This window comes from Nomascus leucogenys, chromosome 22a (assembly GCF_006542625.1).
Source record: "Nomascus leucogenys isolate Asia chromosome 22a, Asia_NLE_v1, whole genome shotgun sequence".
In the NCBI taxonomy this organism is placed as follows: Eukaryota; Metazoa; Chordata; class Mammalia; order Primates; family Hylobatidae; genus Nomascus; species Nomascus leucogenys.
The window spans coordinates 102,936,157-102,952,072 of record NC_044402.1 but is presented as its reverse complement, the minus strand read 5'-3'; the positions used below and the strand labels follow the sequence as shown (position 1 = coordinate 102,952,072).

At 40.0% G+C, this 15,916-nt stretch overlaps 1 protein-coding gene across 1 annotated transcript in view; it reads right to left on the bottom strand.

Annotated features, from left to right (window-relative positions):
* The window catches only part of BMPR2 (bone morphogenetic protein receptor type 2), a 208,072-nt gene that overhangs the window by 88,867 nt on the left and 103,289 nt on the right, over positions 1 to 15,916 (bottom strand). Inside the window, exons 2-3 of the mRNA XM_003253956.3 lie at positions 6,613 to 6,783; positions 3,449 to 3,619 (exon numbers count right to left, since the gene is read on the bottom strand). Coding sequence (XP_003254004.1) covers positions 3,449 to 3,619; positions 6,613 to 6,783 — 342 coding nt within the window. The remainder of the gene's footprint in view (positions 1 to 3,448; positions 3,620 to 6,612; positions 6,784 to 15,916) is intronic.

Here is a 15,916-nt window from a genome sequence, read left to right as displayed (position 1 = left end):
CCTTCTTTAATAATGTTAACTTTTATTATCTGGTCAAGGTGTCCATTTTTCCAGTTTTATAATTACTAATTTTTCCCTTGAGATATGTGGAAGGCATGCAAATATCCTGGCTCCTCATTGAAACTGCCCCTACATTTAGGATCCTTTGATGATTCTTGCCTGATCCAATCCTTAACACAATGGTTGCAGAATGATAAGCTGCCAACTCCAGCAATCCTACATTTACCAGTTGGCACTTGACATTCTACTCATGATTCATTTTCCTTCCAGTGGTTCACACTTCATTAATGTACTTGTTTAGCACTCAAACTAACCCAGATTTAGCCAGTGGGGGTTCCTTCCAGCTGGCTCCTATGTCCTTATGACAGGTCTCCATGATATTTTTAGGTACTTTTCCTTCCTTTTTTTGCTTTGTTTTGTTTTTGAGATAGGGTCTCACTGTTGCCCAGGCTGGGGTACAGTGGCCTGATCACAGCTCAATGCAGCCTTGACTTCCCAAGTTCAAGTGATCCTCCCACCTCAGCCTCTCAAGTAGCTAGGACTACAGGCATGTGCCACACCTGGCTACTTTTTAATATTTTTTGAGATAAGGTCTATGTTGCCCAGGCTGGTTGTGAAATTCTGGGATCAAGCAGTCCTCTTACCTTGGCCTCCCAAAGTGCTAGGATTACAGGCTCTTTCCTTACTTTCTTACAAAAATTATTAAAACATTACAAGATGTCCCAGGCTTATCTTGTATCTATCCTGCTCCAGTCTTGGGATAAATCATTTTTCTAAGAAGCCTTGGTTCCCATTTTTATTTTTATTCTTATTTTTTGAGACAGCCTTTCACTCTTGTTGCCCAGGCTGGAGTGCAATGGCATGATCTTGGCTCACTGCAACTTCCGCCTCCTGGGTTCAATTGATTCTCCTGTCTCAGCCTCCTGGGTAGATGGGATTACAGGCGTGCACCACCACGCCCAGCTAATTTTTGTATTTTTAGTAGAGATGGGGTTTCACCATGTTGGCCAGGATGGTCTTGATCTCTTTACCTCGTGATCTGCCCGCCTCAGTCTCCCAAAGTGCTGGGATTACAGATATGAGCCACTGCACCCGGCCTCAACTCATTTTCTTAATCCTATAATGCATCTACGATGGTTTCAGAATTGCTTTGCCCACACTACTAAAAGACAAATCTTCTCAAAAGAGTTCAGTATTTGTTTGCAATTCTCCTCCATCCTTTATATCACATCTTGCACAAGAGTGTATATAGTCAAATACTGTGCTTATAAATCACTTGGATTAGTTCTTTTTCTCTTCAGGGTTTTTTTTTTTTTCCCTTATCTTTCAATAACTTTGGTATCAGAGTAGTTATTGTAGTAATATGAAACACAATTGGGGCCGGGCGCAGTGGCTCAGGCCTGTAATCCCAGCACTTTGGGAGGCCGAAGTGGGCGGATCATCTGAGGTCGGGAATTTGAGACCGGCCTGGCCAACATAGCGAAACCCCATCTCTACTAAAAATACAACAGTTAGCTGGGTGTGGTGGTGGGCACCTGTAATCCTGGCTACTTGGGAGGCTAAGACAGGAGAATCACTTGAACCCGGCAGGCGGATGTTGCAGTGAGCCGGGATCGTGCCACTGTACTCTAGCCGGGGTGACAAAAGCAAGACTGTTTCATAAAAATAAATAAAATAAAAATAAAATTGGGTTCATTTATTTCAGTTTGCTTATACTGTGAGGAATTTTTCTCCTTTCCATTCTTAGGTACTTAATTTTTTTTGCTTACGTAGAATAGTGACACAATGACGACAGTAAAAACTACATACAAAAAGCTACACTCAGACCGGACGTGGTGGCTCACACCTGTAATCCCAGCACTTTGGGAGGCTGAGAAGGGCGGATCACCTGAGGTCGGGACTTCAAGACCAGCCTGACCAACATGGAGAAACCCCGTCTCTACTAAAAATACACAATTAGCCGGGTGTGGTGGCACATGCCTGATCCCAGCTACTAGGGAGGCTGAGGCAGGAGAATCGCTTGAACCTGGGAGGCGGAGGTTGTGGTGCGCCAAGATAGCACCATTGCACTCCAGCCTCAGCAACAAGAGCGGAATTCCGTCTCAAAAAAACAAAACAAAACAAAAACAAAAAAAAAGCTACACTCAGAGAACATTCACTCCTTTCCATATTCTTTCTGTCTCATTCCTTGGATCCCTTATAAATAACCAAGTTCATTATTTTCTAATTTATTCTTTCTTTGTTTCTTTTTTTAAAGATAAGTCAATAATAGATAGGCTTTTTTATTTTCCTTCCAGTCCTATACAAGACAGCCTACTATATATACTTTTTTACATCTAATATTACCGGTGAAAATCACTCTGTGCTAGTTCATAGAGATCTTATCTTTTTCTTATAGCTGTATAGTTGGTACTCCATTACATGTATGTACCATAGTATATTTCAACTAATCTCCTATTCTTGGACATTTACTTCCTAATATTGTGCAGTCACAAATAACACTGCAATAAACAACTCAATGTCTATGTATATTATCTGGAAGAGGTATCTTCCAGATAAATTCCAAGAAATGTGAAAGCTAGGTGAAAAAGTAAGCACACATGTAGTTGTCTTAACCAAATTTCCCTCCATACAGGTTGGAAAGTACTACATTTTATTTTATTTTGAGACAGAGTCTCACTGCGTCACCTAGGTTAGAGGGCAGTGGCACAATCGCTGCAGCCTCAACTTCCTAGGCTCAAGCAATTCTCCAACCTCAGCCTCCCAAATAGCTGAACTACACATGCGCACCACCACGCCTGGCTAATTTATTTATTGTTTTAGTACAGATGGGATCTCACAATGTTGCCCAGGCTGGTCTTCAGTTCCTGGGCTCAAGTGATCCTCCTGCTCTGGCCTCCTAAAGTGCTGAAATTAGGCATGAGCCACCGTGCCTGGCCAGTACTATATTTTACCAAAGTTATTTAGTAATATATTGATGCCTTGGAAGTCCTGGTGCATCTCTTTCAGATTTCAGGTGTTTGCCACATGTAATCTTACGATGCTGGAACTCTACCTCTCACTCCTACCAACGTTGAATTTTTTTTTTTCTTTTAGGTTCATTCTTGTTGCCCAGGCTGGAGTGCAATGGTGCAATCTTGGCTCACTGCAACCTCTGCCTCCTGGGTTCAAGCAATTCTCCTGTCTCAGCCTCCTGAGTAGCTGGGATTACAGGCGCCTACCACTGCGCCCGGCTAATTTTTTACTTTTGATAGAGATGGGATTTCACTAGGCTGGTCTCAAACTCCTGACCTCAGGTGATCCACCCACCTCAGCCTCCCAAAGTGCTGGGATTACAGGCATGAGCCATCACGCCTGGCTTCAACCTTGAATGTTTTTATGGTTTTTTTTATATTTTGCAAATCTTTGGAGAAAGGAAATACAAAGAAAAGTTAGTTACTTTACTTACTGAGTGGTGTTGTGTCAGGAGGTGGAAAATTCTCAGTAAAGTTGACATTACATAAATCTGTGCTACAACAGCAGAAACGGTATGTTCCATTCTGAATTGAGGGAGGAGTGGTAGTTACTACACATTCTTCATAGTGACACTCTTGGGGATCTCCAATGTGAGACCAACATCCTATAAATCAATATGAATACAAAAAAGGAGACAATATGATAAAGAAAACTGAAAGAAAAACAACAAACTAAGCAGTAATTTCAATAAATGTGAGAGTACGTGTAAGCTATGAAACAGTTTTGCAAATCAACAGGAAACATATTTTTAAGAAACAGAAAAATGGTAAAGGATACCAAAGACATTTCATGGAGGTAAAAAGGCCACCAAAAAAGGTTTAACTGCATGATTAATCTAAGAATTATTTATTTATTTACTGAGACGGAGTTTCGCTCTTGTTGCCCAGGCTAGAGTGCAATGGCGCGATCTCAGCTCACTGCAATCTCCACCTCCTGGATTCAAGCCATTCTCCTACCTTAGCCTCCCGAGTAGCTGGGATTACAGGCATGCGCCACCACCGTGCCTGGCTAATTTTGTATTTTTAGTAGAGACGGGGTTTCTCCATGTTGGTCAGGCCGGTCTCAAACTCCCGACCTCAGGTGATCTGCCTGCCTCGGCCTCCCAAAGTGCTGAGATTACAGGTGTGAGCCACCACACCCAGCTAATCGCACCCAGTTAATCGAAGAATTATTAAAGCAAGAGTAAGGTTTCATTTTGTTTCATTTTGTCTATACCAAGGTTTAAAATATCTAGGTTTAAAAATTAATATGGCTGGGCACGGGGGCTCACACCTAGAATCCCAGCACTTTGGGAAGCCAAAGTAGGAGGATCACTTGAGCCCAGGAATTTGAGACCAGCCTGGGCAACACAGCCATACCACATCTCTACAAACACTTAAAAATTAGCTGGGAATGGTGGTGCCTGGCTGTGGTCCTACCGACTTGGGAGGATTGCTTGAGCCCAGGAGGTCAAGGTTGCAGTGAGCCATGAATGTGCCACTGCACTCTATCTTGAGTGACAGAGTGACATTCTGTCTCAAAAATAAAATAACAAATAAATAAATAATATATATCAGAAAATGGCTGGGCACGGTGGCTCACGCCTGTAATCCCAGCACTTTGGGAGGCTGAAGTGGGCGGATCACGAGGGTCAGGAGATCGAGACCACCCTGGCCAACATGGTGAAACCCTATCTCCACTAAGAATACAAAAATTAGCTGGGCGTGGTGGCGCGCACCTGTAGTCCCAGCTACTTGGCAGGCTGAGGCAGGAGAATCGCTTGAACCCAGGAGGTGGAGGTTGCAGTGAGCCGAGATCCCACCATTGCACTCCAGCCTGGGTGACAGAGAGAGACTCCATCTCAAAAAAAAAAAACGAAAAAGGATTCAGTAACACAGACACCTTAATACGGTGTTGGAGGGAATATAAATGAACAGTACTTTTAGAAAGCCACATGGAAATTTTTATACAGTCTTTAAAATATTGATATATCTTATAACCTAATAATTCTACATCAAGAGATCTATTTCAAGAAACAATTACATACAATCAAAAAATTATGTTGAAAGTTGTTCACTGAATAACTGTGTTTTACTATGCATTACAGTGAAAACATGAAAATAACATAATGTCTACCAATAGAATAATCTGTAAGTAAACTATGATACATATATACAATGATATGTTGTGCAAAAGTTAAAAAGGTTTTCAGAGATTCTTTAAAGACATGTAAAAATGCTTATAATTAAGGTGGAGAAAACTGGATATGAAATTGTTTATACAGTATGTTCCTATTTTTTTTTTTTTTTTTTGAGACGGAGTCTCGCTCTGTCGCCCAGGCTGGAGTGCAGTGGCGCAATCTCGGCTCACTGCAACCTCCGCCTTCTGGGTTCAAGCGATTCTCCTGCCTCAGCCTCCCCAGCAGCTGGGACTACAAGCGCCCGCCACCACGCCTGGCTAAGTTTTGTATTTTTAGTAGAGACAGGGTTTCACTATGTTAGTCAGGATGGCCTTGATCTCCTGACCTTGTGATCCGCCCGCCTCGGCCTCCCAAAGTGCTGGTAGATTACAGGCGTGAGCCACCGCGCCCAGCCGTTCCTAATTTTTTAAAAAGTACACGCACATAAAAACATAAAGGCATGTGGAAAATGCACCTGAAGAAGATAAACTAATACAGAAAAAAATATATATATTTTTGTTTTGTTTGTTTGTTTTGATTTTTTGAGACAGAGTCTTGCTCTGTCACCCAGGCTGGAGTCCAGTGGCGCGATCTCGGCTCACTGCAAGCTCCGCCTCCCGGGTTCACGCCATTCTCCTGCCTCAGCCAGTAGCTGGGACTACAGGCACCCGCTACCACGTCCGGCTAATTTTCTGTATTTTTAGTAGAGACGCGGTTTCACCGTGTTAGCCAGGCTGGTCTCGATCTCCTGACCCACCCGCCTCGGCCTCCCAAAGTGCTGGGATTACAGGCGTGAGCCACTGCGCCCGGCCAGTAAAAATATTTTTAAAGAGTATATTATTGTAGACTTTTGTTTTCTTTATAGTTCTCTATATATTCCAAAATTCATAGAACGAGCATGTATAACATTATAAGAAAGATGTTTTAAAAATAATCTAAAAATAAATAGCCTTTTATAATTTTGGTGCTTGTGGATATGGAGATATATATATATATACACACACACACATACATATACACTTTTTTTCTTTGAGATGGAGTCTTGCTCTGTTGCCCAGACTGGAGTGCACTGGTGACATCTCAGCTCACTACAACCTCCGCCTTCCAGGTTCCGTGATTCTTCTGCCTCAGCCTACTGAGTAGCTGGGACCACAGGCGCACACCACCATACCCGACTAATTTTTGTATTTTTAGTAGAGACGGGGTTTCACCATGTTATTAGCCAGGCTGGTCTCAAACTCCTGGCCTCAAGTGATCCACCCACCTTAGCCTCGAAAAGTGCTGGAATTACAGGCATGAGCCACCACACCTGGCTTTATATATACACTTTTAAATTCACTGTTTTTCTGAACAGGATTTTAACATACTCCCATGTCCTTTTTAGATAAATATCAATTGTATAAAACATAGTCATTTCAGGTAAGGAAAGTATCACTTACCTTGTTTTACAAGATTTATGTCCCCTTTTGATTTCTCCCAAAGGCCATAGCAGGTGCTACCTTTTGAGCATAATATTGTCCCATTTTCATGAGAGATTCTACTCTCACCTATCCCAAGGTCTTGCTGATATGGATCTTTAAATGCACATAGCCGTTCTTGATTCTGCGAAGCTAAAATAAAGGAAATAAAGGAAAAATAAATTATTTAATGTTTTCAAAATATTATTATATAAAATCTGTCTTATCTGAATGACTTTACAAATTTCCCTCTAAATTATTTGAATTGAAATCTTTAAATAAATTTGTAATTTTACATTCAATGACGTTCTTCTGTTCATGAATTCATTTGTAAACTCCAAACAAGAAGGAAATTTTAAAACTCTCATTTCCCAAAAGCAATCCCCTCCGTACTCAAATTATTCTCACCACTGTTTCTTCTATTAAATAACTTTGGTGTCCAAATAAAGAAACATCATCAAAGAAAATGTCCATGTTCAAAATTAACAAGTCTTCAAAACAAACCTAGAAGGCTGCAAAATTTTGGAAATTGCATAGTACTTACTTTTATCTTATTTTATAGTCAGTTATACAAAGTTACATACATCATTAGGTATGGTAAACTAATGATACAAAAAGTAACTATGAATGGGTACATGATTTCTTTTTAGGGTATATATATGTTCTAAAATTAAACTGTGGTAATCATTGCACAAGTGTGTACATTTGCAAAAACAATAACTGAATTGTTCACTTAAATTGAGTGAACTTCAGGTATAAATTATACTTCAATAAAAAAAAAAATTCTTTCTCTTTCTTCGTTTTTTTTTTTTTTTTTTTGAGAGAGTTTCGCTCTTGTTGCCCAGGCTGGAGTGCAATGGTGCAATCTCGCCTCACCGCAACCTCTGCCTCCCAGATTCAAGCAATTCTCTTGCCTCAGTGTCCTGAGTAGCTGGCATTACAGGCATGTGCCACCACGCCCGGCTAATTTTGTATTTTTAGTAGAGATGGGGTTTCTCCATGTTGGTCAGGCTGGTCCCGAACTCTCGACCTCAGATGATCCACCCAACTAGGCCTCCAAAAGTGCTGGGATTACAGGCGTGAGCCACCATACACGACCAAAAAAATTACTTTCTGATATTCAAATTATCAATATAATAACCAGAAGAAATGCTCAATAGACTTATCCTAAAAGGACAACCTAATGTACTTTTAATGCCAATCTTTCTCCATACACGTAATCCGATTTAACTAATTTTTGTAGAACATTTGCCACATAATTTATCAGCTAATAAATATTTACCAACATTGCTGAGAATACTAAAGTAAAAGGTTATCAGAAGCAATATCTGATCTTTATTTCATTTCTTACAGTAGGCTTTCCTAATGTGTTTGACTAGCCAAAATAATAGTCTAATACACTTGGCCAATATATTCCTTGGGGGCTTCTGACTTGTTTCTTTATTTTGGATGTATACCTACTTAGTATGGCTTAATTCATATGCACCATAGCACTGAGGCTGATTTATTTAAATAATGTTTCTGAACAAAACTAGTAACTAAATTCTGGAGATGAAATTAACCAACAATAATAAGAAAACTTAAAAATTTTGTAGATGCTGGTCTTTTATCAATAGCTTAAATATTCTAGATATGATTCATAGGACTAGAACACTGAAAAGAACTGTAGTGTCAGCCGATCAATCTTTCCATTTTATAAATGATTATATAGTGAAAAGCTTCACTCATACCCTTGTTCCCATTTGTCTATTCCAATGTTCCCCTCCTTCCACCCCAGGAAACCACTGTTCTTGGTTACTCAGGCATCCTTTCAAACTTTACCATTACATATTTTCTAAATACATAATATTTACATATTTATAAATGAAGAGATTGAGTTAAGTAAAGACAATGCATAAAAATAGAACCTCTATCACACCTGTAATCCCAGGCACTTTGGGAGGCCAAGGCGGGCGGATCAACTGAGGTCAGGATTCGAGACCAGCCTGGCTAACATGGTGAAACGCTGTTTCTACTAAAAATACAAAAAATTAGCCGGGCATGGTGGCGTATGCCTGTAATCCCAGCTATTCAGGAGCTGAGGCAAGAGAATCACACGAACCCGGGAGGTGTATGTTGCAGTGAGCTGAGATTGCACCATTGCACTCCAGTTTGGGCAACAAGAGCAAACCTCCATCTCAAAAAAAAACAAAAACAAAAAAACAAAAAAAAAAACAACCCAAAACCATAAGGGCCTGTGGATAGTTGAGCATTTAAAAAAAAAAAAAAAAGTATAGTTAAAAAAAAAAAAAAAAGGTATGGGGTGGTTTATCCCAGATATGCAAGCCTGGTTCAATATTCAAAAAATCAATTAACGTGCTCTATTAACACCCTGAGTACAAATTAATAGATAAACAGTGGTTACTAGGCTGGGCACGGTGGCTCACGCCTGTAATCCCAGCACTTTGGGAGGCAGAGGCTGGCAGATCATGAGGTCAGGAGTTTGAGACTAGCCTGGCCAACATGGTGAAACCCCATCTCCACTAAAAATACAAAAATTAGCCAGGCGTGGTGGCGCAGGCCTGTAATCCCAGCTACTCAGGAGGCTGAGGCAGGAGAATCACTTGAACCCAGGAGGCAGTGAGCCGAGACCACGCCATTGCACTCCAGCCTGGGCGACAGAGCGAGACTTCATCTCAAAAAAAAAATAGTGGTTCCTAATTTTGGCAGTACTGCATGCAAGGGAGAAGAATGTGGAAATGTGTGGAAGTGGTATTTTACTTTGTTTTGGTTTACCTGTCAAAATGCCTGAAGCATTTTCACTGGCTCTTAGTCCAGTCCCCAGGAGAATTAAATATTCTAATATACAAATAGCTTTGCAGGTGAAAGGACCATCTCTTCAAAATGCCACCCCAACCACATACGGGAAACAACAAAGAAAATGTATACTATATACATATGTAACAAATCTGCACGCTATGCACAGTACCCTAGAACTTAAAGTATAATTAAAAAAAAAGAAATTGAATGATAAAAAAAGAAAAAAATGTATATTATGATTTCTTACCTTTAAAAAGATAAGAAAAATACAATAAAATATAAATTATGCAGATGTTTGTGGAATAACTAAGAAAATGTCAAAGGGATGTCATTTTTTCTTTTTCTTATCATTAGCTAAACAACTGAATCCAGTCAATTCTTATTCTCAATTGAACTGCTGCTTCTGATTTAAAACTCTCAATTTTCTAGCTTCCCTTTCTTCCTGGAATTATCATTTTTGTTCAAAACTGTTTGCACAGGTTATGATGAGCATTATATTTTTGGAGGTGAAGTTTGATTTTAGTTCCTTTTCAACAACCTAGGAAGGTTAGACTAATTATACATGCTTATTGATGTTCTTTTATTCAACAAACATACTAGCATGTATCTAAGCATTTTTTTTTTTTTTTTTTTGAGATGGAGTCTTGCTCTGTCCCCCAGGCTGGAGTGCAGTGGTGCGATCTCGGCTCACTGCAAGCTCCGCCTCCCAGGGTTCACGCCATTCTCCTGCCTCAGCCTCACGAGTAGCTGGGACTACAGGCGCCCGCCAACACGCCCGGCTAATTTTTTGTATTTTTAGTAGAGACGGGGTTTCACCCTATTAGCCAGGATGGTCTCGATCTCCTGACCTCGTGATCCGCCCGCCTCGGCCTCCCAAAGTGCTGGGATTACAGGCTTGAGCCACCGTGCCCGGCCGCATTTTTTTTTTTTTTTTGAGACGGAGTCTTGCTCTGCTGCCCAGGCTGGAGTGCAGTGGTGTGATCTCGACTCACTGCAACCTCCCTCTCCCGAGTTCAAGCCATTCTCCTGCCTCAGCCTCCCAAGTAGCTAGGATTACAGGCATGCACCACCACGCCCAGCTAATTGTTTGTATTTTTAGTAGAGACGAGGTTTCATGTTGGCCAAGCTGGTCTCAAACTCCTGACCTCAGATGATCCACCCACCTCGGCCTCCCAAAGTGCTGGGATTACAGGCATGAGCCACCGCACTTGGCCTGTTCTCTTTTTATTATATGTGTTTTTGATCACCAATACTTTCAATATAAAAAGTTTGGTGTGGCCAAGTGCGGCCTCTCGTGCCTGTAATCTCAACACTTTGGGAGGCTGAGGCAGAAGGACTGCTTGAGGCCAGGAGTTTGCACCAGCCCGGGCAACACGGTAAGGTCCCCACGAGGAATTAAAAAATTTTTAAATATGGTAGTGCATGCCTGCAGTCCCAGCTACCTGTGAGGCTGAGGCAGAAGGATAGCTGGAGCCCAGGAGTTCAGGGCTGTGGTGAACTATGGCACCACTGCACCCTAGAGTCTGGCTTACTAGGGCAATACTGTACCCTATCCTGGGTGACAGAGTGATACCCTATCTCTTAAAAAAAAAAAAAAAAGTTTGGTCTTTTCTCAGGTCAGGAAAATAATACTAATTTATGCTCTGTTAACTGTTTTCATTCATTTTTCTTACATCTTTTTCTGGAAATGATGACATGGATCCATATTATGGATATATGATTACGGATCCATGGTCTCCAAAATCAGCACATTCTAATTTATCGTTCTCATTGTTTCCTCTGCTTCTGTGAGGGTTTCTCAAGGTGTTCTTCCAATCCTCTTATTCAATTTTGTACTACAATGTCCATTCTTTACTTCCTTTAGCACTAATTTTATTTTTTCTATTGAATTTTTAGTTTAGCTTGAAATCCTTCAAGATATCAGTACAGTATGTTCTTCCTCTCTGTTTAAAAAATATTCTTAAAGTTTTCTTTTTCTCCATAGCATGGATATTCTAAGGTCAAATGCCAAAAAATTTAAACACTGGGCTTTTTTAGTTTAATTTCAAGTAATTTTCAGATGTAGAATCAACCTTTAAGAATTCTTTTTTATGGCTGCATAGTATTCCATGGTGTATATTTGCCACATTTTCTTTATCCAGATTACCAATGATAGGCATTTAGATTGATTCTACGTCTTTGTTATTATGAACAGTGCTGCAACAAACATACACGTGCATGTGTCCAAAATGGTTGAATTAATTTAGACTCCCACCAACAGTGTGTAAGTGTTCCTTTTTCTCCGCAATCTTCCTGGCATATGTTATTTTTTGACTTTTTGATAATAGCCATTTTGACCAGTGTGAAATGATATATCACTGTGACTTTGATTTGCATTTCTCTAATGATCAGTGATACTGAGCCATTTTTTCATATAATTGTTGGCCACATGCTTGTCTTCTTTTGAAAACCATCTATTTATTTCCTTTGCCCACTTTTTAATGGGGTTGCTTTCTTCTTGTAAATTTGTTTAAGCTCCTTATAGATGCTGATTATTACACCTTTGTCAGATGCCTAGTTTGCAAAAATTTACTCCCATTCTGTAGGTTGTCTGTTTACCCTGTTGATAGTTTCTTTTGCCGTGCAGAAGATCTTATGTTTAATTAAATCTCGTTTTGCTTTTGTTTTTTGTTTTGCTTTTGTTGCAATTGCTTTTGGCATCATCATGAAACCTTTGCCTGTTCCTACGTCCAGAATGGTATTGCCTAGGATGTCTTCCAGAATTTGTATGGTTTTGGGGCCATTATCCTTAGCAAACTAATACAGGAACAGAAAACCAAACACCGCAGGTTCTCACTTATAAGTGGGAGACAAATGATGAAAACACATGGACACATAGAGGGGAACCCCACACACTGGGGCCAGCAAAGGGTGAAGGGTGGGAGGAGGCAGAGGATCAGGAAAAATAACTAATGAGATACTAAGCTTAATACCTGGGTGATGAAACAATCTGTACAACAAACCCCTATGACACAAGTTTACCTGTGTAACAAACCTGCCCATGTACCTCTGAACTTAAAAGTTAAATTTAAAGAAAATTCTTAATAAGGTTCTATTTCTTGTGATGTATAACTTCTACTATTTTTATTCAACAAGTATAGAGCTACATTGACAGATCATTTTTGCCAAAGTTGTACAAAAATACAGATGTTTGCCAAACAACTAAAAGTAGGTAAAAAGAGGAGTGTGAGGGTTGTGAAAGTGAGTTGCCAAATGGTAGCTGACAAAAAGTTTGTTAAACAAGTATCCAAAAAAACTATAACCTTAGAAAAGAAGAGAGTGCACTCAATCAAAGAAGAAGGCTTAAAGGAGAAAAATAAAAAGGATTTTTAGTAGAGAGACAGTATAAAAACAACTTTATATTTGGCAGCAGGACATCTTACTTTCTCACTCCAACATTTTGAGAACAGCCTACACTTTTTCTATCTTCAAGATATTGCATGCAAGGTAGGTCCATAAATGTAAAACTCTAGAAACTGTACACAATTACGAAGACCAGCTTTTCAAATTAACTCTATAAAAACTTTTTAGAACCTAGTGATAACCAATTTATACACAGGGAAGATTTGGCAGGGATAAAAATTGTAATTATAAATAAGTTTGCTTATAGGCAGATACAAATTGAAGTCCCAAATGTATAAGAAAATTGGGTTAGAGAATGCAAAAAATACACTTGTCAAATAAAAAGAAAGCCATCTTTTTGAATAAAGAAAAATGTGCACATGAAAGAAACAATCACCACTGGTTATCATCTACTCTAAAGATCTGTTAAACTCAGAGTTATAGAAAGGATAAAGAGGAAAATTTGACAGAATACAGCAGAGGCCAAATTCTAACTGAGCACACTAACAAAGATAGACTGTAAGAGAATTAAGCATTTAATTTTAAAAAAAAATTTTTTTGTGAGACAGGCTCTCACTCAGTAATATTGCCCAGCTTGAGTGCAGTGGCACAACCTTGGCTCACTGCAACCTCTGGCTTTCAGGCTCAAGGGATCCTCCCACCTAAGTCTCCTGAGTAGCTGGGACCACAAGCACATGCCACCAAGCCCGGCTAATTTTTGTGTGTGTATGTGTTTTGTTTTGTTTTGTTTTGTTTTTCTGTAGAGACAAGGTCTTGCTATGTTGCCAAGGCTGGTCACAAACTCCTGGACTCAAGTGATCCTCCTGCCTTGGCCTCCCGAAGTGCTGGAATTGCAGGAGTGAGCCACAGTACCTGGCTCAAAAATTTTTTAAATATTATATATATGGCAAATAAATGCTTTAAACAAAAAGTATCACTATACAGAATTGTCCATGTGTTACCATATCATTTAAACTGAAGGTGTCCAATCATTTACTTGAAAAACAAGTAAAGTCTGGGCATGGCGGCTCACACCTGTAATCCCAGCACTTTGGGACGCCAAAGTGGGCAGATCACCTGAGGTCAGGAGTTCAAGACCAGCTTGGCCAACATGGAGAAACCCTGTCTCTACTAAAAACTACAAAAATTACCCGGGCGTGGTGGCGGGTGCCTGTAATCTCAGCTACTTGGGAGGCTAAGGTGGGAGAATCGCTTGAACCCCAGAGGCAGAGGTTGCAGTGAGCCAAGATCACACCATTGCACTCCAGCCTGGGTGACAGAGCAAAACTCCATTTCAAAAAAAAAATAAAAAACAAAAAAGTCAAACTTGCAATCTATGTCTTGTCCTTTGAGTAGAAGTGTCTCATTCTATTATATGATGTTGGGGGGAAAAAAATGAAAGTATGACACAGAAAAATTAGCATAGATTTCCAAAGATTTTAATGGCTTATCTATAATACTCTCTCTCTCTCTATATATATATATATAAAATCTTGCTAAAAATAATATAAAATATCTTTATATTATTGCTTGCTAAAAATAATATATCTTTATGTCATTTTTCTGTTTCTTCTTTTATTCTAAAAAAAGTCATTATAAATCTATATTGATGAAGAAATCATTAGAAATAGATATTAGTCATGAAAAGTTATTATATCATGTTCATGATAAATGAGCTATCTTAAGGCTGGGCACAAAAAAAAAAAACCCTTGATCATCTGAAGCAATGAATAACTGAAACATGATATGACAGCTACAGTATACAAAACCCAAACATATATAAGGCTATTTAGTGTTCTAACTCAAAATCTTATTACATGAGGTTTAATCTCATTCATTGTTTTGGATCAGATGCTAATACTAGTGTCTCTCAATAGATAGACAGATGATTGATAGGTAGGTAGACAGATAGATAATAAATCTGTTTTGAAAATATGGTGAATTTGGCAGACAACGGTATATGGGTTATTGGAAAGGTATATCCCCTTCTAAAAATCCCAAGGCACTTTAAAAAAAACAAAGGAGTGAAAAAAGGAAAGAATACAGGTTCAACTTACACATTTATATACAGTTATTAGGAGAGTTCACACTACTGTGTGTCTTCTAAGAGATACCCACATATGAAGCTATGTATACTGTATAGTTTACATGCAATCTCCACACTCGGGTTCACTGTGAGTAGCAGAGATATATGAAACGGCTTTGAAAAGTGCTATACAGGCTGGGCACGGTGGCTCATGCCTGTAATCCCAGCACTTTGGGAGGCCGAGGCTGGTGAATTACCTGAGGTCAGGAGTTCAAGACCAGCCTGACCAATATGGTGAAACCCTGTCTCTTCTAAAAATACAAAAATTAGCCGGGTGCAGCGGCATGCGCCTATAGTCCCAGCTACTTGGGAGGCTGAGGCAGAAGAATTGCTTGAACTCGGGAGGCAGAGGTTGCAGTGAGCCGAGATCGTGCCACTGTACTCCAGCCTAGGCGACAAAGCGAGACTCCCTCTAAAAAAGAAAAAAGAAAGAGAGAAAAGTGCTATATAAATAGAACCAATCGGTCAGGCGCAGTGATTCACGCCTGTAATTCCAGCAGTTTGGGAGGTCGAGGCGGGCAGATCATGAGGTCAGGAGTTTGAGACCAGCCTGACCAACATGGTGAAACCCCATCTCTATTAAAAGTACAAAAATTAGCTGGGCGTGGTGGCGGGCACCTGTAATCCCAGCTACTTGGGAGGCTGAGGAAGGAGAATCATTTGAACCCGGGAGGCAGAGGTTGCAGTGAGCCAAGATTACGCCATTGCACTCCATCCTGGGCGACAGGGCAAGACTTCATCTCAAAAAAAAAAAAAAAAAAAAAAAACATAGTGTCTTTGTGATGAGATCTGAAACAGGTAATTAGCAACACTACTTTAATTTTTTTTGAGACCTAGTCTCGCTCTGTTGCCCAGGCTGGAGTACAGTGGCGCACTCTTGGCTCACTGCAAACTCCGCCTCCCGGGTTCACACCATTCTCCTGCCTCAGCCTCCCAAGTAGCTGGGACTACAGGCGCCCACCACCACGCCCAGCTAATTTTTTGTATTTTTAGTAGAGACAGGGTTTCACTGTGTTAGCC